Genomic DNA, 22,840 nt, shown 5'->3' with positions numbered 1-22,840 from the left:
ACATAAATACATACATACATATATACATATATGTATACGTATATGCTCACTTACAAAAATATACAGGCAGCTCTGGTATTACAACACACGTTTTAAGCGTGGGTGTGGGGGCCTGGTTTTTGTACGGGGACGTGGGAAACGAGTGAGATAACGGAACACGCTTTTGCATTAGTCACCCAGGCAGGCTGCGTTAACAAACAACAGATGTGTGTGACGCCGACGTCGCCGCTACGTCGACGCTTTTTAACAGAACCATGTAAAAAAAAATAAAGAGTATAAAAAACGGGGCTTAGCAACGAATCATGGTGCTGACTGAGCGCAAACAAGAAATGAAAATTTATTAAATTGTATACATATCGATATAAACAACAACAATAATAACAAAAACCACAGAAAACAAGAACACCACAGCCGCCCCACAGGCGACGAACTCTGCCAATATACGCTTCCGCCTTCGCGTACATTTACGCTGGCAGCGCAGTTACTGCGCAGCTTATTTTACATTTTTGTATAGCCTGCGTGTATGTGGCGAATGAATTTGCATAATTTGGCATATTGGCGTTGTGGTCGTGTCGTTCGGAGGCGTGGCAGTCATGGCCAAAATGAAATGACACCTTTTTGGTTGCATTTTCCATCAAATATTCAATAAAGCTTTTCGATATTTATTATGAAGCACATTTTTTATTTTTTTGCTGTTTTGCACAAACCTGTATTTTATTTGTTGATGTTGTTACTGCTGCTGCTGCTTATTGTTGCTCTTGCTTTATTCCTGACAGCTTCTGTCGTTGTTGTTTTTCTTGTATTGTCGCCGCCGCCATTGACGCACAAAGCGAAGCGCAGTCGTCGCTATATTGTTGTTATGGTCGGTGTTTTTTCTTCTTCTCTTTTTTTTAGATAAACGCGCCGACTACACGTTTAATAATTATGTTTGCTGATGCACTTTTTTCTGTGCCGCTTTGCCTTGCATATAAGTAGGTTTTTTTGCCGCCTTTTCTGCTGTATAAGACTTTTTGTTGGTTTCAAACACATCCATACATACACAGACACAAAACACAAACTCGCGGGCTAGCCAAAATGCTGTTTTGACACTTTTTTCTTCAATCGTCGCAAGCGTTGAATTACACTACAGAAACTTATTTAGCGGCTTCTTAGTGAGTGCCCTATTTAATTCCTAATTACAAATTAATAACAATTGCCAAATAAATCTGCAATGGCGTGCAACAAACGTGTTTTAAAGCACGCGTCGCAAACGAAACTGACAGAGACAAAAGACGATTCGCAATCACCGCAAGAACAAACAGAACACCACAAGTCGGCGACAGAGCCAAGTATCGATACTATCGTGATTGACGAAAAGAAGAGTGCTTTCCCATCGCCAAGACTTCTGCAGTCCTGCCAACTCAAATCAAAGTATGCCTATTAGCAGTTAGTATCACTACCACGTTTTTCCGTAAACACATACAAAAATAAACAAATGGGCGCCTTGGCAGAAGTAAGTAAATGTGACAAATAAATTAACAAATGTGATCATATCCGTCATTCAGGTTGCAGGCGATGAGAGTAATGGTGAGGGCTCACGCACATTTGTCTTTGAAAATGAAACCCATACATTGGGAAACGCGCTAAAGACAATCGTTGCGCGTTACCCAGAAGTGGACTTCTGTGGCTACACAATACCGCATCCCACCGAGAACAAACTTCACTTTCGCATTCAATCAAATCGGGAACGAGCTATAGATTTACTTAAGCGTGGGCTGGAGGATCTGGAGGCGCTCTGCGACCACACAATAGTTACGTTTGAGAAGGAAATGAATACATTTAATGCTGCGAATGCCGAGAGTACATAATAAATAGTATGCTAATAAAAAATAAGCCTAAGTCTAGACTACACTACGCGCTTTCTTCGGATCATAGTTCGGCTTTCGCAGGTGATGGTAATTGGGCAGTACTTTGCGCAAAAAGTCAATTTGTAGGGTCTGTGAGCCCTGCTTCTCGATAGCCTCGCGCTGTAGAGCTTGCCGTCCATAGACAATAGTGTTTTCGGGCAGCACCTGAGCGGTGCGTAATTGTATGCCTGCGCCCACCACACAGCCGCTGGAAACTGTAACACCGCTGCCCACAAAGCATTTGCTTTCGAACACATTTTTGTCACCGATGCGTGCTGCTTCCACTGTGCAGCCGACTTCAAAGACATTGTTTGCGCCAATGTGAAGCGTATTACTGGCATCTGATGCAGCACCATCTTTCAACCGATGAGCTATGGTGGCATACTCCTCCACAATGCAGTTTTCGCCGAGAACTATGGGAGCTTCAGCTATTATTGTAGCGCTTGGATGCACAACACAGCCCGATGAGATGGTGATGTCACCATTTAAGGTGCTTTCCTCGCAGACCACTGATTTAGGCATGATTTTAATGCTGCAGGTATAAAGCATTTTATTATATTATTTGCAATAGCATATAACTAAAAACTCACTCAGATTCAGCGGGCATTTTTAACAGAATGCAGAACAAAATATCCAACAGAAGTAAAATGCAACAAATCGCCCTGAACGCGAAAAACAGCTGATGTTTTGATTATGTTGGCAACGCGAAGTCGATACTTTTTCAAAGATTGAAATATTGAGTATAGAGTAACTTGAAGTACTTTTTCGGTGCTTTTGCCGACACACTGATGCAATTTTGCCTTTAAATTGCAAACTGCACGCCTAGTTTTGTAAATATTGATTAATCATAACTCGGTCAACATGCCTACAGATCAGCTTTCGGAATTATCGTTAAGTAAGTACAACTATCTGCAAATAAAACAAGGAATACATATGCGACCACACTTACTGTCCACGTTGTCGCTGTTGAAACACTTCTAAGTCCCCCACTCTCTTCTAACATACTCACACACACATATAGGTGCGCTTTTCACTTCCGAAAAGCGTGGCAGCGATGATACTGGCGATGGCAGCGAGGCCAAGCCCTATAAGACCATTTTGCAGGCTATGCGTCATGCAGGCAAGGAACCCTTTCCAACCATCTATGTGGACAGCAAGGATCCGAATGCAGCGGAAGCATATGAGACAGCTGCCAAGTCTCAATTGAAGAAAATACAAAAGCTATTTGTACGCGAAGGTCATAAGAATGCCGAGAAACAACAACGCGAGGCTGAAGATGCTGAGAAGCGTCAGCAGAATTTGGAGGAGGCGCGCAAGGTGAAGATTTCAGAGGATCCTAGTTGGCCGGTGGCCATCAAAGTACGCATTCTGCAGGGCGCCGACAACCGCGGCAAGCGCGTTAAAATTTATGGCTGGGTGCATCGCTTGCGTCGTCAGGGCAAGGCTCTTATCTTTATAACTTTACGCGATGGCACGGGATTCCTGCAATGCGTGCTGACAGACCAGCTTTGTCAGACCTATGACGCTCTAACGCTGAGCACGGAGAGCACTGTCGTGCTCTTTGGCACCCTTAAGCCTGTGCCGGAGGGCAAGACTGCGCCTGGGGGCCATGAGTTGCATGTGGATTATTGGGAGCTAATAGGATTGGCCCCACCTGGAGGCGCTGATGCCATACTCAACGAAGAGGCGCATCCCGATGTGCAGCTGGATAACAGACATATTATGATACGTGGAGAGAACACTTCCAAGGTGCTGAAGATGCGCTCTGTGGTAATGCAGGCATTCCGTTCCCATTACTTTGCTCGTGACTACAATGAGGTGACGCCACCCACTCTGGTGCAGACACAGGTGGAGGGCGGCTCCACACTGTTCAAGCTGCAGTACTTCGGAGAGGAAGCCTATCTCACGCAGAGCTCCCAGCTCTATTTGGAGACCTGTCTGCCCGCCCTGGGCGATGTATTCACCATCGCTCAGAGCTATCGTGCAGAGCAGAGTCGCACGCGTCGTCATTTGGCCGAATACACGCACATCGAGGCCGAATGTCCCTTCATAACGTTTGATGATTTGTTGGACCGCCTGGAGGATTTGGTTTGCGATGTAGTTGATCGCATTCTAAAGTCGCCGTGGGGCTATCTGGTCAAGGAATTAAACCCAGATTTCAAGCCGCCACAGCGTCCGTTCCGTCGAATGAACTACGAGGATGCCATCAAATGGCTGAAGGAGAACAATGTTACCAAGGATGATGGAACCTTCTACGAGTATGGCGAGGATATACCTGAGGCGCCCGAGCGAAAAATGACTGACACGATCAATGAGCCAATTATGCTGTGCCGTTTCCCAGCCGAGATTAAATCCTTCTACATGTCTCGTTGCAAGGACGATGCTCGTCTTACAGAGAGCGTTGATGTCCTGCTGCCCAATGTGGGTGAAATCGTTGGTGGCTCCATGAGGATCCATGACAGCGAGGAGCTTCTCAAAGGGTATGCACGCGAGGGAATTGATCCCAAGCCCTACTATTGGTATACAGATCAGCGCATCTATGGCACTTTACCACATGGTGGCTATGGCTTGGGTCTGGAGCGATTCCTCTGCTGGCTCCTCAACCGCTATCATATTCGCGAGGTGTGCCTCTACCCACGCTTCCTGGACAGATGCAAGCCCTAAATATGCTCACGTACGAATACTAAAAAAATTCTTATTAGCTTGCAGCATTTAGAAAATGAACAGCTACGAAATGTTTTTCTATTTATGTACTTCATCCCTAATCTGTATGTTTAACCTAATAAAGGTCTGGCATATACTACATAGTATCTATATATATATATTTCTCAACAGCGAATCGTTTAGTAGCAAGAGAATAAATTCGAGAATTGACTTTTTACGTAAACTAGTTTCCCCTCTTAATAGACTTTTTATTGCAAATAGGAAATAATGCAATGAGCAAGGCTATCAGATTGGACCGTAGGCAAATTTTTCTTGTTTCGGAAGAATCTGTTTTAAAGAAAAAAACTGTTTCCTACACAGATTTTCGAAATATTGATGGTATCCAATATGAAGTTACAAAACTTGTTAGAAATACTACACAGAATATAGTACAGGATTGTAAGCAAATTGTTTATAAATATTTTGGATATAAAGATATAAGTACTTATCTATTGATGTTGCAACGATAGGATTTCTCTATTACATTGCTTCCACGGGAAAGATCTGCTGTAATAAATATCTTTTGAAACTGGGTATGTAAATGGAGTGATGTTTAATAATATTAAAAAGTTTAAATAAGCAGCTGATTATATCATAAAGTTTAAAAAGTTGTAAGAAAATTGAACAAAAATTTAATGCATTTAGTTATGTTCCAAAGCTGAGATTGCTGTAAAGAACTTGTTTTAAGAAATTTTTAATGTTTAAGCAAGCTTAAACAATCGCTCTTTTTGCTGAACGTTAATTCCAAAACATAAATAGACCATGAATAATTCTAAAACAAAAATAGAACATGAATTATAAGAGTTTCATTTGAACAATCCAGAGTAATTAAAAATAAACTAAAGCTATTATTTAAAACGGCTTTGTACAGGAGACCTTCAACGTTGAGCGAACTTAAATCTGTCGACATTACAGATATCGAACCAAAAGTAATCTTTTATCACAATTTATAAAATGCATTCAACATTTTTAAGGTGAGGTATGATTTTGTGCATTAACTTGTGATATTGCTGAGTAGCTGTTCGATGTTTTTATCTGTAAAATTTTCGGTTGCGGAGCTCGTTTGCAACTCGTCTTCGTCCACTTCCATGTCCTCCTCGATGAGCTCCTCATCTTCGCCATCGTATTCCTCGCCCTCGGCTTGTGGCACTGCCTCAGCGGCCACCTCGGAAGCCAAGTGTTCCTTGCGATAATGATTGCGTAGGATTTCACTAATGGTGGCGCAGACGATTTCACGCGCCAATGAGTCGAAATTGGGTGGCAGCCAACCAGTGCGTTCATTGCATATGGCGCCGGTCAGCGGTGTGGGAATCTTCTCTAGCATGTCTTGGATCTTTTGCAGGTGCACATCACAATACTGGAAAACAGAGCATTAGTGCTGATCTAGGACACACTTTTGGGCTATTTACCCGCAACACACATTGCCTGGAACGTGGCAATTTGTGCTCATCAAAATAGGGATAATTGATGTCCTGCACGAGATCGTTGGATTGCTCCTCCTCGGCACCTGCTGCCGCCTGCCGCTGCCTTCGCGAGTAGACAAACTCCGAGACGCCAAAGCCGAAACGCAGGCGAAAATCAAAAGTCTGATAGTACCGGCTCTTGAAATCCTTGCGAGGATCGTAGCCAAAACGCACATACATTGCCCGCCAGGGTCCGTTGTTGAAGTAAAAGGCCAACGACGGTATAATACATTTGAGCTTATCATGGCTCACATCCGACTCATAAAGCAGCGCATAACGCGTCCAAATCGGACACTCGTCGAAGAGTTTCTTCACACGTGCGTATTGCTCATCGGACACATATTTGATCTTCAAACGCTTGACAACCTCCGTATCCGGGTCAGTGGGAAAGGCGTCCACCATGTTGAAGTAGACAGCATCGCGTGGATCGTAAGTGGATTTTGTGACCAGGCCCAGTACCTCATGCTGACCGTCCTCGGATCTATCAAAGCGGTAGGTGTGTCCATAAACTGTGTCCACGCGTGCGAAAAGTTCCGGCAGGGCAATAAGTGGAGTCTCCTCGCGCCTGCAACAAAGTTTCGGTATTACTTAATAGAATATTAAATTATAGTAGACCTACTTGAAGTAATCTAAATCAGCGGCATTACGCGGCAGCACTTGCTCCAGTGCATATTTTATCTCTTCAGCAGCATTGGCGTCATCGCTTCTCGGCGTGGAATACAAGGGCAAATACTGGAAATCGCAGAGAGCTGCAGGGACAGAGAGTTTAAAATAAAACGATATTAAAATGCTATTAAAAAACTCACTTTCAAACGTGAAGCTGCGGCTGCAATAGCCGAGCACTCGCACAGTGTATTGCGGAGGACGCGTTTTATCCTTTTTATGTCGTCTGACCGATATCGAGAGCAACACGCCCGTATTTGCAATGGAATCGCCAAATGCGGGCTTGTTATACGGATTGTCAGGATGGAAGCGCAGCTCCAGCCGCTTCTTTTCATCTCCCAGCACTTTGGATATATTCGAAATACCACCTAGTGTGGCAATCATACGGTCTGTGTTTTCCACACGACCAGGATATTCAATGCGCTCATACTCCTCCTCGGCATTAAAATTAATTTGCCGCGACATGCTCGGAAATCCAAAAAACCAAAACCACGAAATAGTGCGGTAAACAAAAGGACTGTGCTGCCAACTTGCTCCACTGCTGTGCCATTTTCACGGCACACCTCCCATCCCTAATGAGGACCCAGCCGGCGAGCATCGGTGTCGACTCATTTCTGCCGTGCTCTTTGTTTATTATTTTCATTTATTTACTAAAACTACATATCTGCAATGTCGAGCAGCAATCGAAAGCGTGCGGCAAACAGCAGCAGCAGTGACGACGAACCGGATAGTGAGGAGGAGCAACGTTTGAAGGACTTACGGGAGCGCGATGAATTCGCGAATCGTTTGAAGGAGCGCGATGAGGAACGTACACGTAAGGTGGTGGAGGCGACCGGCGGGCGAAAGGCCATCGAGGAGGCGACCAAGCGTTTGAAGTTGGAACATGAGGATCGGGACAAAATACTGCCACACCTGCGTGTGCAATCGCGACGACAGTACCTGGAGAAACGCAAAGATGACAAAGTTGCGGAACTGGAGGCAGACATACTCGATGACGAGTATCTATTTGATGACAGTGTGTAAGTAATGGCTGATCCCTCAGTTGGGTAGCATACTAATGATGAATTCGTGAGTAGTTTGACTAAGCGGGAACGCGAGGAGCGGAAATACAAAAAGCAGCTGTTGAACATTGCCAAGGAGCATGAAAAGGCACGCGAATTGGAGCGCATACAGCGCTATCACATGCCGCAAGACATGAAGAAGGGCGAGCGCTGTAAGTAACTGAAAGCATAGAAATAACACCCATTAATTTTTCTCTATCCTATAGCTGAGTACGTGGAGGTGGATGAATTTGAGAAGCAACCGAACTCTGAGCAGAAGAAATGGGAAGCTGAACAGCTCGCTTCGGCACGTTTTCAATTTGGTGCCAAGGATGCCAAAGCAGAGGAAGAATATGAACTGCTGCTGGATGATCAAATAGATTTCATACAGGCGCTAACGCTCGATGGCAATCGTGAGAAGAGCTCCAAGCAACCGGAACTAACCGAGAAAGAACGAAAGCGGCTCACCTTGGAGGAAACGCGCAAATCGCTGCCCGTCTATCCATTTAAAGACGATCTTATTGCTGCTGTGAAGGAGCATCAAGTGCTGATTATCGAGGGCGAAACGGGTTCAGGTAAAACAACGCAAGTGCCGCAGTATTTGGTCGAAGCTGGCTTCACAGAGGATGGTAAAATGATTGGCTGTACGCAGCCCAGACGTGTGGCTGCCATGTCTGTGGCGGCGCGCGTAGCCGAGGAAATGGGCGTCAAGCTGGGCAATGAGGTAGGCTATAGCATACGTTTCGAGGACTGCACATCGGAGCGCACTATTTTAAAATACATGACCGATGGTACGTTGCATCGTGAGTTTCTTTCGGAACCGGATCTGGGCTCCTATAGCGTCATGATCATTGACGAGGCCCACGAGCGTACACTGCACACAGACATTCTGTTTGGATTGGTCAAGGATATTGCAAGATTTCGACCGGAATTGAAACTGCTGATTTCCAGTGCCACGCTCGATGCGGAAAAGTTCTCAGCATTCTTTGATGATGCACCCATATTCCGAATCCCCGGCCGACGGTACCCCGTGGATATATTCTACACGAAAGCACCAGAAGCAGACTACATTGATGCCTGCTGTGTGTCAGTGTTGCAGATTCACGCTACCCAGCCATTGGGCGACATTTTGGTGTTCCTTACCGGCCAGGATGAGATCGAAACGTGTCAGGAAGTGCTGCAGGATCGTGTGAAGCGCTTGGGTTCCAAAATACGTGAGCTCATCGTCATACCAGTCTATGCCAATCTTCCCAGTGATATGCAAGCCAAGATTTTCGAACCCACGCCACCCAATGCCCGTAAAGTTATATTGGCCACGAACATAGCAGAGACTTCGCTAACTATAGAGAACATAATTTATGTAATTGATCCCGGCTTTGCTAAGCAGAACAATTTCAATTCGCGCACAGGCATGGAATCTTTGATGGTGGTGCCTATATCGAAGGCTTCGGCAAATCAACGCGCAGGCCGTGCTGGTCGTACGGCTCCTGGAAAGTGCTTCCGTTTATACACCGCCTGGGCGTATAAACACGAGCTGGAAGACAACACAGTGCCGGAGATACAGCGCATCAATTTAGGAAACGCGGTGCTCATGTTGAAGGCATTGGGCATCAATGATTTGATACATTTCGACTTTTTGGACCCGCCTCCGCATGAGACATTGGTCTTGGCCTTGGAACAGCTTTATGCGTTGGGAGCGCTCAATCATCATGGGGAACTGACCAAGCTGGGGCGACGCATGGCTGAATTTCCGGTGGATCCTATGATGGGCAAAATGCTGTTAGCCAGCGAAAAGTGAGTATAATTCTGAAATGAGTTCTTTATCTAGAGAAATTGTGTTATATTGACTTTTTTTATTTCTTTGCTTGTTTAGATACAAATGCTCTGAGGAAATGGTAACCATAGCGGCTATGTTGTCGGTGAATAGCGCCATCTTCTATCGACCGAAGGATAAAATTATACATGCAGATACGGCGCGCAAAAACTTCAATGATATACATGGCGATCATCTGAGTCTGCTGCAGGTGTATAATCAGTGGGCCGAGACGGATTACAGCACCCAATGGTGCTATGAGAACTTTATACAGTATCGGTCGATGAAACGAGCACGAGATGTGCGTGAGCAGCTGGTGGGTCTGATGCAGCGAGTTGAAATTGATATGGTCAGTTGCCTGCCCGAGACCGTAAATGTGCGGAAGGCTGTAACCGCCGGATATTTCTATCATGTGGCCCGTTTGTCGAAGGGCGGTCATTACAAGACCATTAAACACAATCAAACTGTTATGATACATCCCAATTCATCGCTGTTCGAGGAGCTACCACGTTGGGTGCTTTACCATGAGCTGGTCTTTACCTCCAAGGAGTATATGCGTCAGGTTATTGAGATTGAAAGCAAGTGGTTACTGGAAGTGGCACCACATTATTACAAGGCTAAGGAATTAGAAGATAGCACAAATAAAAAAATGCCCAAGATTGCGGGGCGTTCGGAGATGACACAATAGTAGGCGTTAATAAATATTTTATACACATAGACATATTATACTTTGAATTTCTTTGAACGCCAACATATTAAATATTTCCGTTTACCACCAACTTTTATAAAAACCGTTTCGCAGCACTGTCGCTCTTTTCAGCACTGTTACACGCGTTGCCAACTGAATTGTCAAAAGCGGCAGCGCTCTCTCTCACATTTCGTTGCGTGCGGTTTTAGTTGTTCATTTCCATAAAACTTGTGCTTAGTTTCATATTGTAAGGGCGCATAAATTCGATAAAAAAAATGTTAGTATAGATGGTTTTATTAAGTGGCAGCTTATGCAATAAAAATATTAGTGCATTGAATCTTTGTGCTGCAAAAATCGCAGATTACATGACGTTCTAACCTAAAAACTGACGAAATCCGGAGGCTATTACACACACACACAGAAAGTCGGCTTTCGTCTACACATAATATATAATCAGGCGTGCACTTTATACCAACGGTTGTCTAATTGGTTTCCATTTCTTCTCATAGATAATGGCTGCTCAATTCTTCAATCGCATAGGACAAATGGGTCTCGGCGTGGCCATTGTAGGCGGCGTTGTGAATTCTGCATTATATAACGTTGATGGTGGACATCGTGCGGTTATATTCGATCGTTTCACCGGCATTAAGGAGCATGTTGTAGGCGAGGGTACACATTTCTTCATTCCCTGGGTGCAGCGCCCAATCATCTACGATATCCGGTCCCAGCCCCGTAACGTGCCGGTAATAACCGGCAGCAAAGATTTGCAGAATGTCAACATCACATTGCGTATTCTGTATCGTCCCATCCCAGAAGAGCTACCCAAGATTTATACGATATTGGGTCAGGATTACGATGAGCGTGTGTTGCCTTCGATTGCCCCTGAGGTGCTGAAGGCGGTCGTCGCACAATTTGATGCTGGCGAGCTGATTACACAGCGTGAGGTTTGTTTTAAGTAATAATTATCAGTTGGTTCGATTTCTAATATGTTGCTCGCTTATTAAAGATGGTCTCGCAACGTGTGTCTCAGGAGTTGACCGCGCGCGCCAAGCAATTCGGTTTTATTCTGGATGATATTTCGCTGACACACTTGACTTTTGGTCGTGAATTCACGCTGGCCGTTGAAATGAAACAGGTTGCCCAACAAGAGGCCGAGAAGGCGCGCTTTGTTGTGGAGAAGGCTGAGCAACAGAAACTGGCTTCCATTATTTCGGCAGAGGGTGATGCTGAAGCTGCACATTTGCTAGCTAAATCCTTCGGTGAGGCCGGTGATGGTCTTGTCGAGCTACGTCGTATTGAAGCTGCAGAGGACATCGCCTATCAGCTATCAAGATCACGTGGCGTTGCCTATTTGCCCAGTGGCCAGAGCACGCTGCTCAGTCTGCCATCGAATGTGGCCCAATAGACCGCTCACATTGGTTTCTGTTAAGTTGTAACTATCTGTAGCATTTATTAAGTACTTTCGATTGCGTTTCTACTGAAATTTGCAAATTGTAACGCGCGCTCAGGCACTACCAAAACAGTCAAAATTGCATTACGTTGGGTCTGCAGATGCTGTTCTCTTAATGGTGTAGTTTTTATTTTTACGTTTATAAAGAGCTGTGCGCGCATGCTGTTCAAATTTATTGTTTACCGACCGAGCCGCTGCGTGTGCAACATCAAACAACAGACCTAATAATTCAACTACACAAAAGACTTATTCGATTCCAGTTTAGAGACGGAGCGTGCGCTCATATCTGCAAAACGACTAAAAATTTGTTATGTGAACAAACAATATATACAATAAAATACAATTACGTTTTAAACATTAAAGTCTGTTATTATTTTCCCAAATTATAGCAGAATAGAACAGATAGCATTTATAGAAATACACCAACTTCAATTATAATGTAAATCCTTGCTAACATAAAACATTTTTTAATTCTAGTACAGAAGGAAGGAAATATTGTAATGTTTGCGAATTGTTTATTTATGTTGAAAGTGTCTTTAGAAGCCAACTAGCTTTAAAAAATACCAACAATGTTAAATTTTGCAGCTTTTTCCAATTAGCATATAAACCATTATATTGTCTTACAGCTTGCTGGTTGACTATAGTTAGATAATGAAGTATACCAGTTTGTTTGAAAAACATTAGCAATACTTGTAGGTTGGGCGTAGAAACAGCCGATCTACTAACGAAAACACAAAAAATTGAATTTAGATAGATATATTTATTTCTTCCATTTAAACCGTTACATCTTTCCCATGGATGATCAATATCTTTGATATTGAACTGAGGAACATCGAGCCCCTTAAAAAATGTGTTAATCTCAGACTTCACATTTTTATTTTTCCCAAATCCGAGCCAACTTTTCAAGTTTGCAAAAGGAAAATAATAGGAGTTTACTAAAAAGGAGGTAAGGATCATGATTTTCCTCATTGTGATAAAGGATATCTGGACTGGTGCGTCAAAGTATATTCTCAATAAAAATAATCCTGATCTAGCCTGCAATTTTGTTTTTTATTATTTTAATTGCTTTTTTGAACAGTACTTTAATCATTTCTATTTAAATTATTATTTTGAAAACAATTAAGAATCTTGCAATGTCAAATTATTGCTTTGTAAAATTCCGAATAAAATTTCTATTTTTCTAGTTTCTTATCCATTTTCAAAAATGTGTTGATTTTTATTTATTTATTTAATGAATTCCATTGGTTTAATTTAAAATGTTTAATATCATAACCTGTTTTCCTAGTCCGTATTCATTTTTTAGGAATGGTTTCACAATCATTTTTGTCAATCCTTTTTTACAGCAGCTAATTTTAAATGTACTATTGAGATAAATAAATATATTAGAAAGGTTTTAATTAAATGTAGTCCATATTTTTGAGTATTAAATTCAATATTTAGCTTAATCTTTGCCTAAGCTTTGCGAACAAAAACTTGTACGTTAAACTTAAATCCTTTGATTTTGTGTCCAACTGAACTTTAAAGAAATGGCATATTGGTGCAGTAACTTTATTTTGTTATGGCGTAATGGTATATGTTCTCACTTAAATATCAATAGTAGAGTATCCCTAATTCGCTGTTATAGCATTTTGCTTTGTTAATTTTTGTACTCTTCCTCATTAGAAGGGCTTTTGTTCTTAATGAAATTTGCACTTTTCTTATCATTCTGCTTAACAACAATGCCACTCATTTAAGCTGCCATTTTCTTCATTATGCAAGCCTCAAGCCACTTGCTGGCGTCCTAACGACATCTAGTCTTATACTTATCCTTTAGACAGCCTTAGCCTACAATATAGAAAAGCTCATGAACGCCAAACTCGACTGCTTTCCACTTCAAATCGGCAGGAGTCGGCCATAAATCAAATTGGGTCAATTCAAGTTCTGCTTAACAAAAAGCATGCTTTAAGCATGAAGGAGGCAAGGAAACTCAACCAGTCGTAAATCCTGTGGGTTGTTGGTGTGGGGTATGATGGTGGTTGGGTGGCTGGGTGGGTTGGCTGCCGGTGTGTGTATAATGCCTGAACATTACAATAAAACGTGTTGCCATGGCAAAAATCTGTTGATTCAGTAAAGTGATTTGCCAAAGTGGCTTCGTTGAAATGTCAGGCACAGATACACAGAGCCATGCCAGGAAGTTGGCAGCAACAGTTAAACGACGCCCCAACCACCCACCACACATACACACTCTCACACACAAGCACACGCACACTTGTGGCATGCTTCGTAAAGTGCTTTTGACGTCACAATATTTTTGCTGTTGTGCGCTGCAGCTGCCTTTGAAGTTGATGGCTTTTACTGAGTCTCTTGGCCATTTTTTCACACGAGCGTAGTCAGTTCTTTTTATTATTGTTTTTTTGCTTCTTACTTTACATAATTTGTGAAGTCGTCAAAAGAAACCGTCGAATGCTCTGCAAATTTATTGTCAATGCCACGAAACCAAAACCAGTTTTTAACAAAATCACACGCGTCATTCAAGCTGCGAGCACGCGTCACTACACTATATATTTTTTCTTTTTTCTCAGTTTTTTACTACGAATTTAATATTCATCTCTTGTGTACAAGGCGTGTTGTTTTTGCTTTGCGGTGGCTGTGAGAAAACCCCTGTCACTTCTGAGTCAACTCTTTTCGGGAGTTCCCCCTAACGGGTCGGAAAGAGAACGGCAGAACAATTTGTCGTTACTTTTTACAACATGTTTGTAAATAGTAGGAATAATTCAGAGGTATAGTATGTTGCTCGAAGTTTATATATGAGATAAACTTTTATAAACAGATTTGTTAAAAGTCGGTACAAAAGTCATTAAAGCAGTGAGTCAATAGTTTGTTTTTTGATATATACAAATATTTATAACATTCACTCTCACTCTCACTTTTATGTACATTATAATTTTGAATACAAAACCGTGCCTAATAAAGAATCGTACCTTAATATTTTTATCATGCCAACAAGCGACTTCAAAGATGCATACTTAGGATATGTGTAAGAGTTGTATAATAATTTTATTGTAATTATTGTATTATTTATAATTGTATTTTCTCATTTATATTTTATTTTTATTTATTGAAACTGTTCAGAGAACAGTATTCTGTTAAAAATACCTTTTTAATATTTAATGTATTATAAAGTCTATAATGTTATAATAGCAGTTCAATCTTAAAAATTTCTTTTAAAAATAATTGAGCATTTCGACGACGATTGCGAGCTGTTGTTCAAACTATTTTATGTTGTCCACTGTTTATCACAGAATTTATAAAAGAAAATGTTTTAAACATGTATTTTCGATATCTTACATTAGTTTTTAATAATTTTAGCTGTTGAGATCCACACCGTCTGCGTTAAGCTTCTCTTCATTTTTATGATTGTATAATAGTTGGAGAATAATATAAATAAATCTATGAAGTAACGATTTTTAAATACCTTTTTTTATAATGCAGAAATAATTATGCTAGCTTGATTGTACCTCCCAGGTACCCGGCCGCGATCAATAAAAATAACAACAGATAAGAAAAAAGCGCCCAGCCCTGAACCGGTCCTGGTTTCGTGACGATTTCTGTTGCTGTTGGGTTGTGGGCTGCTGGTTAGAGGCTTTAAAAGCCTTGGCCAAGCAGCGAACGCGCTCAGTTCGCAGACAGCTGCCTGATTGTGCACACGACAAACGCACAAGAGACGTGTATTTCGCTAAACTTTGAATTCGAAACGGAAACAACGCGCCCCGCCACAAAAAAGTGCAAATAATTAAAAGTTGTTAACCAAAGTGCACGGTGAGTGTGTTAGTGTGTGTGTACCATCATGCACTTCCCACTTGGACCTTGTTTAAACAATTCGAGTGTCTAGAAACATGAGAAACATAGTTATAGTGCTTTATTTGTAACAGTGCGTATACGTAATTTTTTGTGTGTCCGACAAAATTCGCTTCACAAGGCTAAACGGCATTCTTTTTACGGCTGACTTAACATTCGTTCATTTTGGGCTTTTGGATTATTTCGGCTCGTTCTTTTGTAACTACTGGCACACTTTTGCATTTTAGTATCTATAAGTCTTTATGTATCTATGTATCTTACGAACTTACGAGCAAATCAACTTCAATGCCAAGTGCCTGCAGCAGCTGCTTAGTAACTTGTTTATGAGTCTCTACAGACATATGTATGTAGCTTGAAGCAGCCTCATTATTCAGAATTTTATTCTAATTAATTCAGAAATTAGCTGCATTAAGATTATCAGTAGTCGCCGATTATTTCACACACTTGGACAATCTGAATTAAATATATTTTTATATATACACACAAATATATATGTTTGTGAGCGTGAGACAAGGCCCTCCAAATTAACGTCATGGTTTACAAACAACGTTTACAGACACTTCAATTATGTCTAAATTTTGGATCCGCAGAGATATACTTAATATCGGATTTTGTGTACACTAATATAAAATATTTAGGAGCACGAGCAAATCATGACAAGTTCAAGTTAAAGCCGGCCTGTTATAAATTATATTAAACCTGCTAATCAACAATTCTGCTATAAACAGCAGAGAGAATATTGAAAAAATAAAATAAATTTGTACTTATGTGCAAGCATATATAAACGCTTAATAAAGGGTGTTTTTTTTTTGTGAATAGTGCACTCGGACAGACTAAAATTTGTGCTCCAATAATATTAATTAATTTATTCAAAAATGATCATCTCAAGGGTATAAAATATAAAATTTTTGTTAAGTAAAAACTTTTTGTGAGAGTTTCCGGCCAATTCCACCTGTTGGAGATGTGGAAATAATACATTTTCCGTACCAATAATATTAATTAATTTATTCAAAAATGATCATCTCAAGAGCATAACATTTTTATTAAGTAAAGCATTTTTGTGAGAATTTCCGTCCATTCAGAAACAGGCCTGTCCCATCTATAATATATATAGTATAATAATGTTTAGATATGTATAAGTATGTACTTCCACGGGTATTCCATCAAAAGTGTGTATCACCATTTAAATCTCGGCATGGCTGCTTGCACCATGCAACAAGCTGTCCCTGCACAGTAAGGTGACAGTATATAAGTCCATATTAAGTCCAATATGGAAGTATGCGCTACCAATTTATGGCATTGCCGCTGCTTCAAACCTAAACAAAATAAGAGTTGCGCAAGCTAAAATACTCAGAAAAATATGCAACGCTCCCTGGTATATGCGCACTAGGGACATCGAAAGAGACTTATGTGTCCCCAAGGTTGGCGATGTCATTCAAATGCACGCAAGCAATTACGAGAAGCGACTCGGCAGTCACCCCAACGCACTAGCGAGGCGGCTCCTGTCCAAACCTAAGAAGAGAAGACTGAAGAAGTGCCATCCAAAGGATCTCCCCACAAGAGCCCTTGTATAAAATACATAGTATATAGCATAAAATATAATCATTTTTCATGTAAAACATTGTAAATATTGTATATATGTACATAGATATAAGTGCGTCCTATAGATGCTTACTATAGACAACTTTTGTATTCCCTAACTTTCAACTAGCTTAAGCTGCCATATTGGTAGTAGAAAACTAGTTTAATAAATTGTATATATGTAAAAAAAAAAAAAAAAAAAAAAAAAAAAAAAAAAACCATTTAAATCTCGTTCAAAAATCTCTTTAAAATACACCCTTTGTTATTCATGATTATTGTAAACTATTAAATCTAAAAACTTTAAACATGATTGAATTTATGAAATATCATTTGCTATCTTACGATTATGTCAGATTATATATAGCTTAACTAAAAACGATACTAATATAGTAATAAGCACATTTAACTAAATCGGTCATCAACATGTACAATTAAATTCTTTTATTGCTTTCAATTCAAATTTGTCAATTACTAATCCCACGATTTTGGAACAGCAATCTCATTGCTTTGAAATCATGAGCAAGTCAAATAAAACTAACCCTACTGCTAGAACTAATGGTGCGGGTAAGGTAGATAAGATGGATCCAGATGTGTCGGTAAGTGGGTCACATTTGAATTTGAGTTTTGTTTCAATATTAGAAACTTCTGTTCATTTCTTGGATTTGTTGAAAATAATTTCAATTTGCAATATTTATTTATATCGATTATTGCATTGAACCAAACTTCTTTGTATGCATTTAATTTAAAACTTAAAGTTTCTTTCGTTGTTTATTAAATTTTCCCAATAAGCTGTAAGTGGTCCAGCTCTATTCCAACTACTTTATCTTTAGCACTTATATAAGGCGTGATAAATATTAATAAAGACATCTTAGTGATGTTCCATCCTTTTTTTTGTTTAAAAAAAGCGTATAAGGATATATATATTTACATATGGAATGATATGGAAAATATTGAACCCATTTATTAAATAATTCAATTTGCTTCTTCTCACAAATCGAATCAGAAGATGAATAATAGTTGAATTATCAATTAAACACAAATCATTTCATAAGTAGAGAATAAGGAAAATAACAATTTAAATGTAATAATGGATACTGAATTGCAAATACAGTTTTGGGAGAAAGTAAAACACGGAGCCAAATTAGAGGGATATAAAACTCGATTTTCTTTAAAAAGAATTCAGTCGCAGTATCAACCGATTTAGGTAATTTTTGGTTATCAGTTAAATTTTTCAACAATTTGTGAAATCACTAACTAACTGAGGTTTTATAGTCGACAAAGTCTCTTAGATTATCTGAAATGTTATTTATCACATAATTTATAAGTTTCCTTTTAATTATATTTGCAATTTTACAGATGATTCTAAAATGTACCTTTATTTTGAAGGCAAATTATAATTATTAGTGTTTCCCCCTTTACAGATCGACATGGAGGCGCCAGAGTTCAAAGACTTTGCCAAATCAATGGTGGATTATATAGCGGAATATTTGGAGAATATACGCGACAGGTTAGTGAAGCATTAAAGCTGACGCATCGGTCGGATCGTTGCGTGAATTAAATTTAATTTAAGACTTGATATATACGTATTATTTGTACTTGTGGTTGCTGTTCCCTAACTGGCATTGACCTCAGGGCATAAATTGATTTAAAAGTTTGTTCTGATTGGCACGCGGCTGTGAATTACAAAAAAAGGTACACATAACACTTTTTTTCCCTTTCTAAAGCTGAACATTTTCCGTATTTCTGTCAGATGTATACTATATATATGTATTCTATACATACATATATAGAAGCTGTGGCATTAGTCATGCGATATTGTAGATTGTCGGGTGAAAGTGTTTTGAAATCACAACCCTGATACTTGCACGTTTGAAGCGGCCTTCAAATTAGTAGCTTTCATTTTTTCAATTCTTTTTTAATTGTATTTACAACTACAATTTATGTTTAGCTAATTGTCTACAAAATGTTGTCGGCCCAATGTCAATTTTGAAATAATTAAATTACTTTTTAATTAGCTGGCGTGTCAAGGCCGCGCCTACCTTCGGCTTTAAGGCCTACAGCGACGGCCCAACCATTCTTCTCTAGCAACTACTTCTTAAAAGGCCAATAGCCTTGTAGTTTCCAACAACAACAATTGTGCATCAAAAACAAAGTGTTTGTTGACTTGCCGGCAGTAAGAGGTCTGGCCAAACACAATTCTGATTTTAATTGGCCTTTTTACAAACTGACAATTCTGTTAGGGGTATCAACTAATTTAAAGTGCGATAAATATTTAAGGTTGATAGGACAGGATGGCAGTATGAAAAGTTTTTTTGAACAAAAGAAATCTTGTTGCTGCAATTGGAGAAAATTCTCTGGAATATTATCTGCTTGTAAATAAGTTAATTTTCCCAAAAAGGGTGACATGTTTTAAAATAGAAGAGAATAGAAATATAATTTAAGTTTGAACATTTTTTAATTTCTAAAGAAATAATATAATAATATACCGTAACTCACAAATCTAATTAAATTTAAACCGAAAAGATAGTCTGTATAATACGTGTATGTATTATATTATTATAGTATTAATACGTAGTACATGATAGAGTGAAAAAGCTATAAGTAGATAAAACACGCTCTTGAAGATTTCAGACCTTAATTCGAATAGCCGTTTCAAGTTAGTTTTTATTGGATGCGAAGCTTATTTTTTACTATTTGTATAACAGTTACATACTAAGTAAGTTACACACTTAGTAGTTAGACTAACAATTCCTAGCAAATATTATCATTAAATATGCGCTACAAAGAACAAGAAAGGAATGCTAAAGTCGAGCAGGCTCAACTCTTAAATACCCTGTACCACCCCACAAAAAAGTAATTTAATTAATTAATTAATTTAATTTAATTAATTAACTAAATTAATTTAATTAATTAACTAAATATTAACTAATTAAATATAAAATATTCCATGCATGCATACATACATTTACATTTACATCAGAATCGTGCCTTATGCGTGTTTGTGTACTTGTACATATGTATGTATGTGTGCATTGGGCCTGGTTATATGGCTATAACTTTATTTTCGATCATTCTATCATAATGAAACTTGGTATACGGATATATAATTACTATCCTAATGTGACAGCCAAATTTAAGTTCAAAATTCCAAGAATTACGGGAGTTATAGAAAATTGGTAATAGGGGGGGAGTGGGGGGTTGGATCAGAAAAAGTGAACAAACTCGTCCTTTCTCGGTCTCAGGAGAATCTGTATACCAAGTTTGGTTATTCTAGCTCTTATACTTTCGGAGATCCTTGCGTTCATACAGACAGACAGACAGACGGACAGAAGGACAGACAGACGGACAGACGGACATGGCTATATCGACTCGGCTTGTCATGCTGATCAAGAATATATATACTTTGTGGGGTCTACCAAGCCTCCTTCTGTGTGTTCCATGTGCACTCGCACAAAACTAATATACCCTTGTACCCTTTGGGTACAGGGTATAAAAATATTGGACAAGTTATCAGACTCAAATTTATTTCAGATACATTTTATTTTCATTAAGTCTGGATTTTTTTTAAAGAAACTGTACAGATAATGAAAGCACATAGAATAATTAAGTAAACCTTTAAACTATCTCTACAAAAATTCGTGACAGCCAATGCTAATAAAAGGTCAGCTTCTATTGATGTCGTTTTACATTTTTAGGATACTTGTATTTAAAGTAAATATTGTTTTGTAATATATTAGCTTCTCTAAGTTTGTGAATACACAGCTTTAATTTGGTATTATTTAATTTAATTTCTATATGGAAAATATATATTAGAGGTTCCATTTTTAATTAATTTTGAATGGATAATTACAAAAATGACAAAAATTGTTTTTATTACCGAATTCGATGAAATTGTTACAAACTGTTAGAAAACGGCAACAGACTCATAGCGTCTTTTGGTCTTTTGAAGGTTTTTTGTGCTTAATTAAGCCAAAGATATGGTAAAAATTTTAAGTTGCTATACTTCTAAGCTAAGCTGAAATATCACCATATTCATCAGCTAGTCAGAGGGAGTACTTGTAGATGTTCCGAGAACCCCTGTGTTTTGGGTTGACTTATTGATTTTTGTGTGTTAACCGTACTTGCAACGAGTTGCGTTGGTTGTGGCAGCTGTAACTTTACTGTGGAAGGCTGCTTTGGACACTAATTTAATTTGCAGTCCTTTTTGTGCATCATAGAATGGGTGGTAATGCAATTTTCTTCTAACAAAGTTGTTTGTGTTTTTCCTTTCAGACGTGTCCTGCCGGATGTGAAGCCTGGCTACTTGCAGCCCCTCATCCCTGATGCGGCGCCTGTGAAGCCAGAGAGCTGGCAGGATGTTATGCAGGACATTGAGCGCGTCATCATGCCGGGCATCACGCACTGGCACAGTCCCAAGTTCCATGCCTATTTCCCGACGGCCAATTCCTATCCGGCCATAGTGGCCGATATGCTGAGCGGCGCCATCGCTTGTATTGGCTTCACCTGGATTGCGAGTCCGGCGTGCACAGAGCTGGAGGTTGCAATGCTGGATTGGTTGGGCAAAATGTTGGAGTTGCCTGCAGAATTCTTGGCCTGCTCCGGCGGCAAGGGAGGCGGCGTTATTCAGGGCACAGCCAGCGAGGCAACGCTGGTGGCGCTGCTCGGCGCCAAGGCCAAGAAGATGAAGGAGGTGAGGGAGACACATCCGGACTGGGACGATCACACGATTATCTCGAAGCTTGTGGGCTACTCCTCGGCGCAGGCACATTCATCTGTTGAGCGTGCGGGTCTGCTGGGTGGAGTGAAGCTGCGCTCAGTGCCCGCGGATGAGCAGAATCGTTTGCGTGGCGAGGCCTTGGAGAAGGCTATAGAGCAGGATTTGGCCGACGGCTTAATACCATTCTATGCGGTGGTCACTCTCGGCACCACAAACTCCTGCGCCTTCGACCGACTGGATGAGTGCGGTCCGGTGGCCAACAAGCACAATGTTTGGGTGCATGTGGACGCGGCCTATGCCGGCTCTGCTTTCATCTGTCCCGAGCATCGTCATCATATGAAGGGCATTGAGACGGCAGATTCCTTCAACTTCAACCCTCACAAGTGGATGCTAGTGAACTTCGACTGCTCCGCTATGTGGCTGAAGGACCCCAGCTGGGTGGTGAATGCCTTCAATGTAGATCCTCTGTACCTAAAGCATGATATGCAAGGTTCGGCACCGGACTACCGTCACTGGCAAATTCCATTGGGCAGACGTTTCAGGGCTCTGAAACTGTGGTTCGTTCTGCGTCTCTATGGCGTCGAGAACCTGCAGGCCCACATACGTCGTCACTGCTCGTATGCCCAGCAGTTTGCGGAGCTGTGCGTGCAGGATTCGCGCTTTGAGCTGGCGGCGGAGGTCAATATGGGACTCGTCTGCTTCCGCCTGAAGGGCTCCAATGAGCGCAACGAGGCTCTACTCAAGCGCATCAATGGACGTGGCAAAATCCATTTGGTGCCGGCCAAAATACGCGATGTTTATTTCCTACGCATGGCTGTGTGCTCCCGTTTTACCCGACCGGAGGACATGGAGTATTCCTGGCAGGAGGTGAGCGCAGCTGCCGACGAAGAGGAGCAGCAGCAGAAGTGAAGAGATATTATCGACCAGTATTGAGAGACAGTCTATCAGGACTGTGTGACACATTTAGGGAATCTACACATTTACAAAATATAACACCAT

General features: G+C 40.5%; 8 protein-coding genes across 11 annotated transcripts in view; 5 read left to right on the top strand and 3 right to left on the bottom strand.

Moving 5' to 3' along the window:
- Positions 1-1,255, bottom strand: part of LOC115626150 (brain tumor protein) — a 48,119-nt gene extending 46,864 nt beyond the window's left edge. The window contains exon 1 of the mRNA XM_030521414.1: positions 708-1,255. The gene's annotated coding sequence lies outside the window, so the exon portion shown is untranslated. The remainder of the gene's footprint in view (positions 1-707) is intronic.
- A 141-nt stretch (positions 1,256-1,396) lies between these two features.
- Positions 1,397-1,883, top strand: LOC115626154 (probable DNA-directed RNA polymerases I and III subunit RPAC2). Its single transcript, XM_030521419.1, has 2 exons — positions 1,397-1,492; positions 1,545-1,883. Exons 1-2 carry the CDS (start codon positions 1,475-1,477, stop codon positions 1,845-1,847), a joined length of 321 nt encoding a protein of 106 aa, XP_030377279.1. The 5' UTR covers positions 1,397-1,474; the 3' UTR covers positions 1,848-1,883.
- On the bottom strand, positions 1,792-2,556 carry LOC115626153 (dynactin subunit 6). The gene is made up of 2 exons (XM_030521418.1): positions 2,477-2,556; positions 1,792-2,418 (listed from the first exon to the last, which is right to left on the bottom strand). The coding sequence occupies exons 1-2, from the start codon at positions 2,491-2,493 to the stop codon at positions 1,881-1,883; spliced, it is 555 nt and encodes a 184-aa protein (XP_030377278.1). The 5' UTR covers positions 2,494-2,556; the 3' UTR covers positions 1,792-1,880.
- A 117-nt stretch (positions 2,557-2,673) lies between these two features.
- Positions 2,674-4,700, top strand: LOC115626151 (asparagine--tRNA ligase, cytoplasmic). The gene is made up of 2 exons (XM_030521416.1): positions 2,674-2,781; positions 2,908-4,700. Exons 1-2 carry the CDS (start codon positions 2,748-2,750, stop codon positions 4,548-4,550), a joined length of 1,677 nt encoding a protein of 558 aa, XP_030377276.1. The 5' UTR covers positions 2,674-2,747; the 3' UTR covers positions 4,551-4,700.
- Positions 4,701-5,205: 505 nt separating this feature from the next.
- On the bottom strand, positions 5,206-7,185 carry LOC115626152 (general transcription factor 3C polypeptide 5). Its single transcript, XM_030521417.1, has 4 exons — positions 6,859-7,185; positions 6,672-6,801; positions 5,999-6,617; positions 5,206-5,946 (listed from the first exon to the last, which is right to left on the bottom strand). The coding sequence occupies exons 1-4, from the start codon at positions 7,178-7,180 to the stop codon at positions 5,584-5,586; spliced, it is 1,434 nt and encodes a 477-aa protein (XP_030377277.1). The 5' UTR covers positions 7,181-7,185; the 3' UTR covers positions 5,206-5,583.
- A 151-nt stretch (positions 7,186-7,336) lies between these two features.
- On the top strand, positions 7,337-10,287 carry LOC115625771 (pre-mRNA-splicing factor ATP-dependent RNA helicase DHX16). Its single transcript, XM_030520942.1, has 4 exons — positions 7,337-7,734; positions 7,792-7,928; positions 7,983-9,549; positions 9,629-10,287. Exons 1-4 carry the CDS (start codon positions 7,385-7,387, stop codon positions 10,254-10,256), a joined length of 2,682 nt encoding a protein of 893 aa, XP_030376802.1. The 5' UTR covers positions 7,337-7,384; the 3' UTR covers positions 10,257-10,287.
- An 87-nt stretch (positions 10,288-10,374) lies between these two features.
- Positions 10,375-12,063, top strand: LOC115625817 (protein l(2)37Cc). Its single transcript, XM_030521006.1, has 3 exons — positions 10,375-10,533; positions 10,766-11,200; positions 11,263-12,063. The coding sequence occupies exons 2-3, from the start codon at positions 10,769-10,771 to the stop codon at positions 11,659-11,661; spliced, it is 831 nt and encodes a 276-aa protein (XP_030376866.1). The 5' UTR covers positions 10,375-10,533; positions 10,766-10,768; the 3' UTR covers positions 11,662-12,063.
- Positions 12,064-15,377: 3,314 nt separating this feature from the next.
- LOC115625770 (aromatic-L-amino-acid decarboxylase) lies at positions 15,378-22,822 on the top strand. Of its 4 annotated transcripts, none has more exons than XM_030520938.1 (4): positions 15,401-15,504; positions 17,619-17,720; positions 18,546-18,631; positions 21,397-22,822. In XM_030520938.1, the coding sequence occupies exons 2-4, from the start codon at positions 17,640-17,642 to the stop codon at positions 22,748-22,750; spliced, it is 1,521 nt and encodes a 506-aa protein (XP_030376798.1). In that variant the 5' UTR covers positions 15,401-15,504; positions 17,619-17,639; the 3' UTR covers positions 22,751-22,822. The 4 variants fall into 4 exon arrangements, with proteins under 4 accessions (XP_030376800.1, XP_030376798.1, XP_030376799.1 ...); XM_030520939.1 differs by lacking the exon at positions 15,401-15,504 and adding an exon at positions 15,522-15,741; XM_030520940.1 differs by lacking the exon at positions 17,619-17,720 and having other exon boundaries at positions 15,378-15,504.
- Positions 22,823-22,840: the final 18 nt, after the last annotated feature.

Source organism: Scaptodrosophila lebanonensis, unplaced genomic scaffold, assembly GCF_003285725.1.
Source record: "Scaptodrosophila lebanonensis strain 11010-0011.00,11010-0021.00 unplaced genomic scaffold, SlebRS2 tig00000080-arrow-pilon, whole genome shotgun sequence".
Classification (NCBI taxonomy): Eukaryota; Metazoa; Arthropoda; class Insecta; order Diptera; family Drosophilidae; genus Scaptodrosophila; species Scaptodrosophila lebanonensis.
Note: the sequence above shows the minus strand (reverse complement) of the source record. Positions and strands in the feature narration are given on the sequence as shown.

Bases quoted from the DNA above. Each gene is read 5' to 3' on its own strand.
- LOC115625817 (XM_030521006.1), top strand. From the start codon at position 10,769: ATGGCTGCTCAATTCTTCAATCGCATAGGACAAATGGGTCTCGGCGTG. The intron at 11,201-11,262 runs GTTTGTTTTAAG...CGCTTATTAAAG, and splicing joins AGCTGATTACACAGCGTGAG to ATGGTCTCGCAACGTGTGTC.
- LOC115625771 (XM_030520942.1), top strand. From the start codon at position 7,385: ATGTCGAGCAGCAATCGAAAGCGTGCGGCAAACAGCAGCAGCAGTGAC. The intron at 7,735-7,791 runs GTAAGTAATGGC...ATTCGTGAGTAG, and splicing joins TATCTATTTGATGACAGTGT to TTTGACTAAGCGGGAACGCG. The intron at 9,550-9,628 runs GTGAGTATAATT...TTGCTTGTTTAG, and splicing joins ATGCTGTTAGCCAGCGAAAA to ATACAAATGCTCTGAGGAAA.
- LOC115625770 (XM_030520938.1), top strand. From the start codon at position 17,640: ATGAGCAAGTCAAATAAAACTAACCCTACTGCTAGAACTAATGGTGCG. The intron at 17,721-18,545 runs GTAAGTGGGTCA...CCCCCTTTACAG, and splicing joins AGATGGATCCAGATGTGTCG to ATCGACATGGAGGCGCCAGA. The intron at 18,632-21,396 runs GTTAGTGAAGCA...TTTTCCTTTCAG, and splicing joins TTGGAGAATATACGCGACAG to ACGTGTCCTGCCGGATGTGA.
- LOC115626152 (XM_030521417.1), bottom strand. From the start codon at position 7,180: ATGTCGCGGCAAATTAATTTTAATGCCGAGGAGGAGTATGAGCGCATT. The intron at 6,802-6,858 runs GTGAGTTTTTTA...CTGTCCCTGCAG, and splicing joins CCGCAGCTTCACGTTTGAAA to CTCTCTGCGATTTCCAGTAT. The intron at 5,947-5,998 runs GTAAATAGCCCA...TCTGTTTTCCAG, and splicing joins CCAGGCAATGTGTGTTGCGG to TATTGTGATGTGCACCTGCA.
- LOC115626151 (XM_030521416.1), top strand. From the start codon at position 2,748: ATGCCTACAGATCAGCTTTCGGAATTATCGTTAA. The intron at 2,782-2,907 runs GTAAGTACAACT...ACACACATATAG, and splicing joins GCTTTCGGAATTATCGTTAA to GTGCGCTTTTCACTTCCGAA.